This window comes from Mustela lutreola, chromosome 1, assembly GCF_030435805.1.
Source record: "Mustela lutreola isolate mMusLut2 chromosome 1, mMusLut2.pri, whole genome shotgun sequence".
Classification (NCBI taxonomy): Eukaryota; Metazoa; Chordata; class Mammalia; order Carnivora; family Mustelidae; genus Mustela; species Mustela lutreola.
This window is the reverse complement of record NC_081290.1, coordinates 3,037,870-3,052,357: the sequence shown is the minus strand read 5'-3', so window position 1 is coordinate 3,052,357 and position 14,488 is coordinate 3,037,870. Positions and strand designations below refer to the sequence as shown.

At 46.1% G+C, this 14,488-nt stretch overlaps 1 protein-coding gene across 1 annotated transcript in view; it reads right to left on the bottom strand.

The window, feature by feature from the left end:
* ANTXR2 (ANTXR cell adhesion molecule 2) overlaps window positions 1-14,182 on the bottom strand; it is a 147,330-nt gene extending 133,148 nt beyond the window's left edge. The window contains exons 1-3 of the mRNA XM_059155773.1: window positions 13,402-14,182; window positions 12,703-12,774; window positions 10,544-10,615 (exon numbers count right to left, since the gene is read on the bottom strand). Of these exons, the coding sequence (XP_059011756.1) occupies window positions 10,544-10,615; window positions 12,703-12,774; window positions 13,402-13,553 (296 nt within the window). The 5' untranslated portion in view covers window positions 13,554-14,182. The remainder of the gene's footprint in view (window positions 1-10,543; window positions 10,616-12,702; window positions 12,775-13,401) is intronic.
* Window positions 14,183-14,488: the final 306 nt, after the last annotated feature.

Below are 14,488 nucleotides of genomic sequence, written 5' to 3'. Positions count from 1 at the left end.
GGCAGAGAATGCTGACTTGCCCAACTAACACAATTAAGGCACATTTTTTTTAAGTACCTTCTGCTTGTGACTAAGGACATTATGTTTATACAATATATTTGTATAGTACTTGAACTTTCCAAGGGACAACCTCTTGACTCTCCAGATTTCAAAACTCTTTCTAGATTTCACTCAATGTACATGCACCTGCTGAGCACCTCCCACTAGTGAGCACTGAGTTTGCACAGTGGTAGAGAGAAGGGCTCCCGGTCGTCCACACACAGCTCTACATCTTATCTACATCTTATCTACATCCTATCTACATCTCAGTGCTCCAGCGTGCCTGTCACTGGAATCACAGAAGGGCGTTAAAAAAAAGTCCCTTCTGGGCTTTAACTGAAGAGATTCTAATTTACTTGTGGTCTGTGATACGTTCAGGGTTTGTTTTTTTTTTTTTTTTTTTTTTAATTCCCCAGAGTATTCTAATGTTTACCCAGAAATAAGAACCTCTGATCGAATCTTCTTTTTTTACATATATTTTATTTATCTGAGAGATAGTGAAAGAGACAGAGACAGAGCACCAGACGGGGGAGGGTCAGAGGGAGAAGCCGACTCCCCACTTAGCAGGGAGCCCGCCAGAGGACTCTGTCTTGGGACTCCGGGATCTTGACCTGAGCTAAAGCAGACGCTCCACCAGCCAAGCCACCCAGGCGCCCACCTCTGATCTAATTTAAAAAGCTTTCCATGTTATTGGAATGCTCTTTTCCTTAAGTATTTTGCCAGTCAGTCCTCCATTGAAAGGGTTTGGGGGTAACTAGGATAATTTTTTTTTTAAAACTATAAAACACAGTTTCTCAGATAGTACAGCTTATAGCCAGAGAGAACGTAGATTAATTCCAAGCCCTATCTTGTTTCTTCATCTGTAAAACGGGGATGAAAATATCTCCCCCACGGGGCCATTGTGAGGATTCAGTGGCACATAAGAAGTACTGAGTCAGTTACAGGTACGAGTAGGTGGTAGGTGCTGCTGCTGTTCAGTTGGTATCAGTCATTTCCCATGTGCGCAGGGTTTTGATGACCAGGTTACTTTCTCCTCGATTCCAAGGAGCACTCCCTCAGCAAATTGAGAGTTGGAACACTTTGATACAGAAACCAGAGAAACCAGAAAGGAGGGGCGCCTGGGTGGCTCAGTGGGTTAAGCCTCTGCCTTTGGCTCCGGTCATGATCTCAGGGTCCTGGGATCGAGCCCCGTGTCGGGTTCTCTGCTCAGCAGGGAGCCTGCTTCCTCCTCTCTCTCTGCCTGCCTCTCAGCTTACTTGTGATCTCTGTCTGTCAAATAAATAAAAACTTTAAAAAAAAAAGAAGAAGAAGAAGAAGAAACCAGAAAGGAGGAAGGAGAAGGAGGAGGAAAGGTGTTACATGGAACTTCGGTGGGAGAAGGTCCTGTGAAGAGGTCAGGGGCAGGCTGTGTCATGAGGGAGGGAGGCCTGCAGCCTGCGTAAATCAGTGGTGAGCTAAGGTCTGGTTCTACAGCTAATAAACCGCACCCACCGGCCCTTTACTGGCTCAGTTTCCATCTCCATAAAATGTAAATGATAATGCCTGCCCAGCAGGGATTTCATTCATTCATTTTACAGATATTTTGGGGGTGCCCACTATGATGTTTATAATGTAACTGGGCTTTGAGCATTCAGAAGGTAGCAGGTGCCTGGACAGAGCGGGTAGCAGAAGAGAGACAAGAGAAAGAGCGTGCGTAGGACCTAAACCAAACTCTCTTCCCCACAGGTTCTCCTCCACCGCCATGTTGCTCTTCTGGAAAAGCTATCACATTGTAACACATATGAAGTGTTTGGTACAAAGGTTATCAGTGTACACTACCACCGTCAGATGGCATTAGTTATTAATAGTAATATTAACAGATATGAGTTATAATTGTAATTAGTTATGATTCTATAATTCCCTAATCAGGTCACGCGAGAGGGATCGAGCGAGGTTCCCACCAGCACACCCTCGTCACTCTGCATCAACGCTGCAGCCCACAGCTCTAGCAACCGGGCCTGGACCTCAATTCTCAACCCTCACACCTCCTTGTTTTGCAACTCCGGGTAAGTTAGGTAGCTCTCTGGTCCTCCACTTCTCCCATCTGAAAAATGGGGGTGAGGGACTGCACTTACGTAGCAGAATTTAATCAAAACGAAAGGTACTATCCCATGGAGAACCCTGCGTGTACCGCACAGCATGCAGGAGTCCATTATCATCACCCACTGTTTATACCCCCGCTCTACTCTGGTCTCCTTCTCTGCAGAAGGAAACTCAAGGACGATTATCGGCTTTGTTAGTCCCAGTTCAGAAGCCTCATTTGGGAGCTGTGCCTTTACTCCTTCCTCGCAAAACACACCTTGTTAAAACTTTATATTAAATTACACAAACAACAAGTCACATCCGTGAGTGTGGACTCTTGCTCTTGAATAAGAATATAGACTTGAATACCAACACCCTCAAAATGTACTTCTTTCACAGCTAAAATTTTTAAGATATTTCTAAAAATTTGCAGTCATTTTCAGTTAAGAAAACTTCCATCCTCACAGTGCACTAGAAGGTACCTGACCTTTTGTTAATTTTTAAGTACTTGATAGCTGAAATTTAATAATACTTTTTAAAATTATGGAGGTGAAGTAAAATGTGCCTATCTATGCTAACGTGATTCAAGAAGCACATAATGGTAATGTTAAAAATATAAAAGTAAAAGAGAATGTATTAATGTTGTTAATAAACAAATCATTTTCATTTATGGAAAAGAATAAAAGAAAGAAAGAGGTCAATAAAAATTATGAAAGTAATTCTCTAAGGACACTTCGCATTCAGACTTTACTGAGAGGGATTACAGGTCACACTAGAATCTAAAGACTAGAGCCCAAATTACCAGTCTAATTTTTTATTTTGGTTACATGCAAGGGTTATATCTTCTCTCTAAGCCGACAAGCTTACATCTCTTTTGAAAGAGATGCATCTTGGAGTTTCATTATTACTTTTCATAGAACCTCTAGCAGGTGACCTCTAATACGACCTCTGTCCACCCCTTCCCACTCCCTATAGGCCCACTCTCCCATCAAGAGACGGCACTGACGCGCCCCCCACTTGAATCTGGCCTCGCACTGCTACTGCCTGGCCATCGGGTAAGGGAGAGTGATGCTCGTGGCCATCTGAGTTCAACCCTTAAAAAAATGGGGACTTGGATTCCTTCTTCTTGCAACACTTGCGGCTGGAATGCTCTCTCGGACCGCAGTCATCATTCCGCGGGAAGCGGTGCCGCAGAAGGAGGTCCCACGGAGGAGAACCACGTCCTTCCACCAAACAGCTCCAGCTGAGCTCCAGAAGAACCACCAGCCTCTAAAGACGGTAGCGTCGGTCACATCGCATGGGGCAGAGGAACCTCCCGGCCACGCCGTCCACCCACAGAGTTGTGAACGATAATAAAACGGCCGTTGTGTAAGCCACTAACTTCTGCAGTGTTCGGTCACGAATCAGAACCTGCTGATGGTTTCTGTAACACGTCGCTCTAAGGCCAACATATGCTAGTGTCCCTGCGGTCCAGAGTCCGGACCAGCGAATCCAAGGCAGCGGCTCTAGATTCAAAAACAGCTGCTGACACAGTGCTGTGCAGTCTGGGTTTGTGAAAAAGTTCTCTGCAGCTTAGTCGGCGCTTACCGGAGTGTGGCACGTGGGTCACACCCGAGGCCCACACTGGCCGCCTGGGTGCACGCTTTGCCCCGCTTCCCTGCCCGGTGAGCCAGGAGAAACCGACCCCCGCAGCTCACCACCCGCGCCGGTGCGTCTCCCAGGCCCGAGACACCCCGGGGTCCACGCTGGAGACCCTGAGGCAGATGCGGGGCCGCCCTGAAAGTCACCGCCAGCGCATCCACACCCAGAACCTGAGCTGCTGCCTCGCCAAGACCTCTCCGGATCTGCACAAAGTGTGGCCCAAGCGGACTTCTCTAACTGGGAGGAACCACTTCTCCAATACGATTCACAACAACGAAAACTACAGTGGCTTCCTCTCACCGCATCACTGGTCTGTACGGGAACAGGGCTCGGGATTATGGCAAAGTCTAACTGTGCAAAGCGGAGAAGGGGAACACGGCCAGCCAGTCCGAGGCACGACCACGGTGAGCGCTCGTGTCCGGAGTCGGACCCCAAGTACCGAGCTGTGTCACTTCGAGCAAATTCATGTGGCCTCTCTGAACTACGGTTTGAATCCTGCCGCCCGGGGATGAAGTGACAGTGGTGTACACTGATCACCTCCGAACTCCTTCTCAGCCTCCGACCCCGGCCCACACCATGGGTCACAGGCGTGTAATCGTCCTAATGTGGTGATATGGTAGGAACGATTCGCTCCTTCCATCGGGCAAGAGAACCGGCCACCAAGAAGTGGCATTACTTGCCCAAGGTCACACAACTAGTATGACGCGTCCATGTCTACCTGACTCAAGGTCCACGCCTGGTGATTTCATTTTAAAAAGGAGACGTCAGGATCCCCCAAGGTAGCGACTGGATATGTGTTCTTTCTTTTCTTTTCCTTTTTTTTTTTTTTTTTAAGATTTTATTTATTTATTTGACAGAGACAGAGATCACAAGTAGGCAGAGAGACAGGCAGAGAGAGAGGAGGAAGCAGGCTCCCCGCTGAGCAGAGAGCCCGATGTGGGGCTCGATCCCAGGACCCTGGGATCACGACCTGAGCCGAAGGCAGAGGCTCAACCCACTGAGCCACCCAGGCGCCCCATATGTGTCCTTTCTGAACGCGTTCTCTTTCCAACTCCCAAATTCCATTCTGTCCCTAAGGCAGCTATCTCTGGCTAAAGACGTCAGTAACATTTTTTTTTATTTGAGCATTTGGGGGTTTTTTTGTTTTTGTTTTTGTCTTTTTACAAATAATAATGTTAAAATAAAACTGAATCACCAATGTGCATGGAAATTTAAAAAATGAAGGTTCTCCTCACCCTGATTCTCACTAAGACAGTATCGTTGTCAGCAGCTTGTTGTGTCTTCCAGACTTTTTTCCTTGCATTTATGACCACACACACACACACCATAAAAACGGTTAAAGATTTTTTGTTTTTATTTTAGGAAAACAAAATCATACTTAACAGAGAATTCTGCCACCTGCTTTTCTCAATTAATGGATCTTAGATATATTTTCATGTTAATATACATGGATTTTTCATTTCATGACTACATAGCATCCCATTCTATATTTTTTAATTACACCAATTGAAACACATTTAGGCTGAATGCAATGTTCACTATTAAGAACGACACTGCAGGGTCCACTTTGCACAGACCTATCTTTGCACATGGGTGCTAGGGTTGTGGAACACAGTCCTAAAAAGCAGAATGGCTGATAGGAACCTTCTAAAGTTTTACAGATACTGCCAAGTTTCTGTGCAAAATTAATGAACCGATTTATAAGCTACCAATTCCTATGAAGGGCTGTTTTATCACAAGGAAAATTTTAAATCATATTTTAAGGAATAAGAAGAAATCTTTTCAAATAACAGAAATGTATATATTCTCTAAACTTAATCAAATGACTTCTCCCTTTAATTTCCTGTAAGTCTGCCGCAGGAATATTTTTTCTTAAGTAATTGATCATTGTGCTCAAGTCAAACAATTATATGACTTTTTCAATTTGGGAATAAATACACTAAAAAGAGAGTTGAAAATGTTTGTAACTGATCTACAAGAGTAGGAAAGAAATTTAGCAAATCTAAGTCATCATTTATCATGTCTCAAAGAGAGAAAATATATTATAGTAGTTAATAACGCAGGTTCTAGAGTCAGACCAATTCAACCGTTCACCCAGCAAGCATTTGCTGAGTATCTACTGTGTGCCAGGCTCTGTTCTAGTAGCAAATACATGAACGAGCAAGACAAAGAAGACCCTCTGCTCTCGTGCAAGTTAGCCAGGGCGACGGAGATCAAAATACATTAACAGAAAAATTTCAAAAAGTGATAAACAAATAGACTATCGTGACAGATTTCTGAGGAGGAGGGCCAGAGCGCCTGTAGACTTGATGGCCAGGCTCAGGGTCTCAGAGGAGGGGGCACAGGGATGACGCCCAATAATAAGAATGAGCTAGCCCGGGGAAGTCCTGGGGCAGAGAAAGAGCAAAATTCATAATGCGGGAACAAGCCTGGCCTGTTCAAGGAACGGAAGGACTCGTGGGCTAAACTGTGGCACGCAATGTGGTAGGAGAGGGTTGCGTAAGGGCATTTAGGTAGGGCTTTTAGGCCACCAGGAGACATGGGCTTTCCATCCCAAGCCATCAGAACTGTGGTGAGCATGAGAGGGGCATGTGCTACCTTACACTTTAAAAGACCATCGTGGCTAATTATACCCTCACCATGTATTAGCTGTACGTCCTTGGATAAGCTACATTACCTTTCTGAGCTTCCATTTCCTCATTTGTAGAGTTAAGATAATAATAGCATGTATTACGTGTATTAATATGAGGATTAAATGAGGTAATGAATGGAAAGCATTTTGCACACTGCCTAGCACATAATAACTGTTCACTAAATGTTTTCAACTAAATCACTTTCACATCATTAAGATCATATTGAATAGAGCTGAGCATAATTCACTATCCCCAATTATGTAGCATAATAACTAAAAATATCCTTTAAAATTACTCTTGATTCAGGTTCCCTAGTATTGAAAGGCCAGATGTGTCCATATTGAATCAACACAGGACTTTCCTCTTATCTGATCCTATAATACAGCCCTGAGCTATTTATTTTTTTTTTAAGATTTTATTTATTTATTTGAGAGTGAGAGAGAGAGAGAAAGAGAGAGAGAGAGCATGAGAGGGCAGAAGGTCAGAGGGAGAAGCAGACTGCCCGCGGAGCTGGGAACCTGATGCAGAACTCGATTCCAGAACTCTGGGATCACGACCTGAGCCGAAGTCAGTGGCGTGACCGACTGAGCTGCCCAGGCGCCCCAGCCGTGAGCTATTTAAGTGCATTTGCACACTCCTTACTCTCACACACACTAGATTACTCGTCTTTGTGTTGCCCGCAGAGCCCATAATTCCCAATACGTCATATATAAGGTAGGCAAGCAGGTAGGTAGATAAGTAGATGAATGAGCTAACGGATACCCACAGGACAAAAATCATGGGGCAAGAGAAGAGAAGAGAGTGTCTCAAACTGAAACACTTAAAAGGGTAAAGTTTTTATATTATGAGTATATAAAATGTAGAACTGATCATATCCTGCCACGTTTATTACTCTATTCACGTACTTACAGCGTGTTGGACGCCATGTTGAAATTCTATAAGACACTGCTCTGTCTTAAGGACTCGGTGCCTTCCAATCTCCTTCATCTCTACCGAAAATACTTAGCAACACTCTGAGAAACATGAAGTACTTCTCATAATGACCAAAGGAATGAAGAATTATAAGCAATAGGACCAAAACTCTGGAACCTGCTGTGTGTCTCATTTTATCAGGTCTCTGTGTGATGTGATCTAGGACATCAATTAAGTTTATAGGTAAAATTCCATTGTCTACGCTTTGAAACAAAGATCCACAATAGTTGTGGAAATATTTGTTCGGATTTTGTATCTAAATATGTGAGCTGTTTCTACACCCTTGAGAGCAGGTAATGGAGGAAAAGTGACCCTCTAACCAAATACCCAGGACAGAGACACTTGAGAAGTTACTGATTTAATAAAATAAAATTGGTAAAAGAACAACTAGGAACAGAAAATATTACCCTTTAACGGAAACCGTTCCGTGATATACAAAGTACTTTTCTCTGCATTGTCTTATTTTGATCTTTACAAAAACGCTCTTAAGAAAGCCAAGAGTATCAATAATAAAGATTCAAAAAATAAAGAAAGAAAACATGGCCAATTCTGTCACCGTTTGCACACATAAAAACTGACACCCTGAGCAGACGATCCGCCCCACGTCTCTGAATCAGGAAGCGGCACAGCTGTAATTCTAACCGAGGCCTCCTTAATGTGCTTTCTGCCCCGCCACACACAAATTCAGCATGCCACAGATAGTACAATTCATTAAAAATGAACACATCATTATTTAAAAAGAGTAAGAGGAGTGAACTGTATCTAAGTTCAAGCAGCATTATTCACATCCGTCCTAGATTATAAATCCTTTTAAGCAGCACCATTATCCCTTTATGTAAGCATCATCCCTCCCTAATCATGAAAACACTACATATCCCCTAGACTAAGTAATAATAATGGTAGTAGAAATGGAGAGTAACAAGGACAGAACTTCCATCTCTTGAACACACCCGCACCGGGCTCTGTCCTGCATTCTCCACACTCACGGACTTCGTTCTACAACGGTCTTACGACGCAGATACTGTTGTCACCATCCTCGCTGTCACCATTACATAAACGGACAAAACTGAGGCATGAAGAGGTCAAATTATCTTGTCCTTGACCATTTGGCTAGGAAATTGGGTCAGTGACTCTCCACTGCAACCCTCAATCTGCTGCCTCTTCAGAGAGAAGCCCTTTCCCCCAGTCCTCTGCTCTGTGAGAGTCCCCCCATGATAAGGGAAGACTCTCCAAACTAGATTAACACTTTAACCCCTTTCCAAGCATTTCTAAGCAATACCAGTTCGGTTGGCTAATCACTACACTTCATCTTCCCAGTGCTGGAGGACCCCCACGGAAAGTGCCTACACAGAACCTGGTAGCACAAGCAGGTGACGACTGTGGCTACTCTGTGTCTGGTGTTATGCCGAGGGCTTTTCCCTACGTATGCGCTGGGTAAATGTTGAACTGTCTGTTCCTTCTCCTAATGAATAGACCCCATTAGGAGATCTATGTGCATCTTTGAAAATTAAACTGGGCAATGAAAAAAATTTCTTTTCATGGAAGCAAAGCTATTGCACGTGGGTGATAAGGGACTCCTGTTGTTCTGACACCGAGACGTACACAAGAAAGTACGGAAGGAAAGGCTCAAAGGGAAGACAGAGGTCGTGAGCGGGACGCCTCATCTACAGAGGCATTTCCTCTCCAGAAAAAGCGAAACTTAAAGCACCAATAAATTAGAAGTTTATATATATATATATATCATATATATATATCCATATGTATGGATATATATACACATAATGTCTATATATATGTATATATATACACACATAATTTTCCAAATTAATTCTGCAACATGTAAGTAAGTTCTCTCCCTGAGTTTCTTTAAATATTATGTTTCCTTAACCAGAGCTTAAGTAAAAAGTTGAAAGAAACAAAATACATTTAAAAAATTACATTTTCTTGACATTTTTATTAAAGATTTTATTTATTTATTTGACAGAGACAGAGATCACAAGTAGGCAGAGGCAGGCAGAGAGAGAGGAGGAAGCAGGCTCCCTGCTGAGCAGAGAGCCCGATGCGGGGCTCGATCCCAGGACCCTGAGATCATGACTTGAGCCGAAGGCAGAGGCTTTATAACCCACTGAGCCATCCAGGCACACTTATTTTCTTGACATTTTTAAAGAAAAAATTAATTTATTAAAAAAAAAAAGCTGTATTCAAGTATAGCTTTTCAGAAATCCACATATTATGCCAAACAAAGTACACCAGCCTCCCTGACTGAAATAACAGTTCGGAGAAATAGGATTTGAAAAGAATGCTAAGCCATCCGTTCATCCAACAGGAATTGAGCAAAAACTATCTTTCCATACTTTGTGTTAAGTAAAGTGGATACAAAAATGAAGAAGAAAATCTCTCTTCCTACTCTGGAACTCATAGTCTACTACACAAAACTGATCCAGTGGAAACTAGCCATTCTTTAAAACATGTCAGTGACTACTTCTAACTTGTCACTGGTTTCAGGTGACACAGAAGAGGTCATATAAAAAACCACGGCAGTGACTTGGAAAACACCACATCTTTCACAAGAATTTATGTATTTTTCATTTATAGGTATAATCTTTATATTTGTATTTATATTTATATATACTTAAGTATATAAAATATGTATTTTTACACATAGTTACAAGTTTATATGTTATATTTTATATTACATATATAGTATATTTATCACACAAAATAAGTATATATATAATAAAAAAAAATAGAAAGCAAGTTCCTTTGGATCTCAGAGTAAGACGAAAGATGTGGGATATCTGCTGAATCTAATAAATTATCCAGAGAACTGTATCTTTCTCCTCCCTGATGTCCTGCAAATTCCTAGTAGATTAATATATTACATTTAAACAGGATGGATGTAGAACTACTTATAGTACCAGAGAGGGGGAAAGTTGGGAAGTAGTGAGTACCCAACTAAGGGAGGTATCTGGGTTTCACTGTACATTCCACAGCCTACAAGAGTGATATTGATTTTCAGATTATCTGGTCTTTTCTATTCCTCACACCTCCTTTCTCCTCTATTAGTGAACAGAGCTGAATTGTCTGTGCATTTCCTTGACTCCACTGGGAGGCCTGAATCACCACTTGGAATTATCAATCATTCCTTCAAGATTAGTCTCCACTAAAAGCCTACAGTGAAACGATAATGCACTAACCTGTCTCCAGTTAATGGCAAAATAATGGTTGCTTGAGAAGAAAACACAATGAAGGATAATCTCATTTCAGGGCTGCAAAATAAGAAAAGAGGCAGTTAAAACAGTTTTAAAAGAAGTATGGATGTAATACAGATCCATGGCTATGGAGTCTCAGTTAAAATCCGACTCTGATGGTCCAGGCTTCTTCTAAATGGGACTTCCTAAATAGATACACGGACTAAGCCGGCCCGGGATGAGTCACAGCATCTCAGCACTCAAGCCATCCTCCACGACCCCTAAGGCCATTCAGGGAAGAGACTAACTAGAAAGATGAATTCTATGCTGATGTAAAATCTTTTCAAAGAAAAGATTTCTTCCCTTCAGTATTCTCCCTGTTCTAGCTCATCTCCTTAAAGAGGCCAGGCCCTTCTAAGCAATTGTCATTAGCAACATTGAAGGGCTGGAGAGCAGTCAGTTTGATTAAATTACCACAATTATGATGTGAGTTCAGACAAAAGTGATCCCCAAGTAAGAAAACTTAAAGAGTATCATGGACAATGGGAAAGAGACTCACAAATCAGTTTCGATTAGACATTTTTCTATTGTCCAAGTCTCAAACATCATACTGCCCACCGGCAAGCCATGGCCCAGTTAGCTACATCTGGTAAGCTTTGGGCATGTTATCTCACAGACCGGTTCTTGTCTCCAAGACACTCCCCCCAACTACGACCAAGCTCTACAACTGAAGACAGGAAACTAAGATCTATAAACTGAAGATCAGAATGACCTCAAAGGCTTTTCCATATTTAAAGACACTCTCATCCAGTAGTCAGCCTTTAGTCACTTTCTACAACGTATCATGACTTAGTAACTAAGCAACTAAATTTGAGCCAGAGAACTGCGTAGCATAGAATTGCAACTTGCAAACCAGACCAAATAAATAAAAGCCCCGCTTTTTCAAAATGTTGTATTGAAATGATCCATTACTTTCAATCAAAATCTATGTGATACTCTCTGCACACTCTCAGATTAAATCAGAAAATTTATAAACCGTCTCTACTGCCTTTCACATTTAAAGATATAGGGCCTTATTTATTTTTCTTTCCTAGACAGTTTTACTTCAGACCCTGTCCAGAAATGAGAGTGTTATACTTGGCTTTTAAGCAGGAGACTGATGATTGAACATGGACAAGCATACATTTTTATAGGGATAAGTTTACTGCTGCCAATAACTGAAAGCAAGGATTGCCTAGGCCTCTACAGATTGTTTGAAGTTACTTACAACATGACTTTCAAAATGTTTTGATCATCCAAGCCTGTTTTACAGAAAACATTTGGGCTAACAAGACTGAAAGAAGCAATATTTAATGATACAGCTCCTTTTTGTGTCCTTTCCATTATCTTGATAAACTTGCATTTGCTCACTGCATTTAAAAGAAGAAGAAGAAGAAAAAGTAGAGGAAGAAAAAAAAAAAGGCTCAAAGGCCTGGTGTTCTAGGGTTATTTTTAAATAGAGATGCCACTAATTCCTAGTTACCCGTAAATAAGAGAGTAGGCTGTACTTCAGAGCAGTTATGCCTGTTATAGGAGAAAACCCAGTGTCTCCTAGTAAGGCTTACTGCATATATAGAACAGTTAAATGTTAAACCAGCTACACGCCCACACATTGGGTAAACAAGAGTCCTCTCTTAAACACACACAAGTGTCTTTTCTGGTAGTGGGTTATTAACACATGTTCATTTGAAGTTTACCAACACTTTTTTTTTTTTTTTTTTTTTTTAATGAGGACCTCTATGATGTTAAGAATTGTGTGGAAAGAAAAATACATTATGGATACTATTAGCATAAAATTTGTTTAATGTGATAAATTATGAGAAAGCGTAACTGAAATTCAAAACAGATGAAAATTCAGAAAGGAAAAGACATGTGTAATAGTATTTGAAGATGCCTCCCCAGGGCCTGAGCCAACTTTCTGGGATCCCTACGAAATAATCCTGAACAACTGAAGGGCCGTCCTGGTAACTATATGTGTGTAATAATGGTCTGGAGGCACCTAAAAATCAACATTTCAGGGGAGGCTTTCCCTGCAGAAGGTCTGGAAACAGGAGCATCTTCCAGTTGGGGCTACTTCCCTGCACCTCCCACTCCCGGCCTGGAAAAGGAAAGGGAAGCAGAGGTACCTCACGAATCTCTCCGTGAGCTGCTGCACAAAGTTGTAAATTTCGATCCAATTATTAGCCACACTCCCAGACCTGCGAAGTGAAGTCGAGCTGATCAGAAGCAAACCAAACACAACAACAAAACGTGTACGTGGGGGTCACCGGGCCTGTACCTCAAGCAAAGTTACAGCCCCGGCGGCTGGACTCGGGTTGGCTCCCGGGATTCTCTGGGCGCCCGAGTGTCCGGGAAGCCCACCGCCCTCGGGGACCACCTGCCCAAGTGCTCGGAGAAGGATCCCGCCTCCTCGAAACAAGCACAACCTTCCTTCCCGGGAAATGCAAACCTGGGGCTTTGCAGGCTCCGGGGGCAGCGCTGGGGCCAGGATGGGGCCCCGCAAAGTGCAGCCAGCTCGAGGGGGCGAAGGCAGAGGGGCCTAGGGCAGGCCGGTCCGCGCTGCGGGGATGCACACGGCCGCCCCAGACACTCTGCCCCTTCCCCAGAGGCCCCAGGACCAGCCAACAGCGCCCCCCGACCCCCCCACCGAGAGCCCCCGACCCGCCGGCACCGACGGCAGAGCTCCCGGTCCTCGGACGTGGACGCACGGAGCCCCGCCGTCGGGCTCCAGCCCCCCTCCCCAGGGCGCTCGCGCAGCCTCGTGTCCCCCCCCCCCACAGCCCCTGCACCGCCGCCGCCAGAAGAGCCCCCCCCCCAGCACTCACTTGTCCAGGACGAAGTAGAGGTCGAAGGCTCTCGTGCAGGACGGCTGCTCCGGGACGCTCGCCGGCGCCCCCGGACCGCCGAGCAGCAGCAGCCACAGCCCGGGGACCAGCCAGCTCCCGGGACTGCGCGCCGGGCACAGCCCCGCCACCATCCTGCGGCCGCGTCCGCTCCCACCGCCCTGGTCCCGGCTCGGCGGGGACGCGCCCCGGGGCGGGGGACGGCGAGCGGCCGGGGCGGCGGGACCCGCGGACGGACGCGGGGAGGGAGGTCCCAGCAGGACAAAGGGAGACGCGGCCGCCGGAACTCCCGACGACGGCCCCGGAGGCGCGGCCCCCGAGGGCTCGAGGGCCGCCCCCGCTCCGGCCCGGCGCTCGCCGCCGCCGCCGACCCGCCGGGCCGCCCCGCTCCGCCCGCAGCGCCGAAGCCCGGCGGCCGCTGGACCCGCGGAGCCGCGCAGACGTGGAGCGCGGCCCCCGCCCCCGCCCCGGCCGGGTCGCCCCGCGCTGCACACGCGCCCCCGGGCTCCGCGCTGGCGCCGGCCGCTGCCCTGCGTGCGGGAGGCCGAGCGGGCCCCGGCTCGGCGCAGAGTGGCCGCTCGGCCTGGCGGAGGGGGTCGGGCCGGGCCGTCCGGGTGTGGGTGCGCGTCCGGGGGCGGGGCCTGCGCCGCAGCCACACGCGCGCGTGGGTCCCGCGGGGCGGGCCGGACTCCGAGGGCTCGAACCGCACCGTCCGCCGCGGCCGCCCCGACCCGCGCGGCTGCGAGCGGCCCTCGGGGACCCCGGGGGCAGCGCCTCGGGGCGGGGCGGGCTCGTCCCCGCCCCCCACCCCCACCCCCCCGCCGCGGGCGCTCCCGCCGCCGCCCGAGCCGCGGGCCGGGACCAGGCCGCTTCCTCCCCGCCCGCAGCCGCGCTGTGAACCTTTGGCTCGGAGCCCAGACAGGGGTGCGGGCAGCGGGGAGGGGTGGAGGCCAGGCCCTGGGCAGAATTCTAGGACCGGAAAGTTGTGCCCCCAAATAACCCATGCAACCGTCATCTGTCCCAAATTCCAGAAAATTTAAAAACTTTATCTTGCAGCCAACTAGGCCCT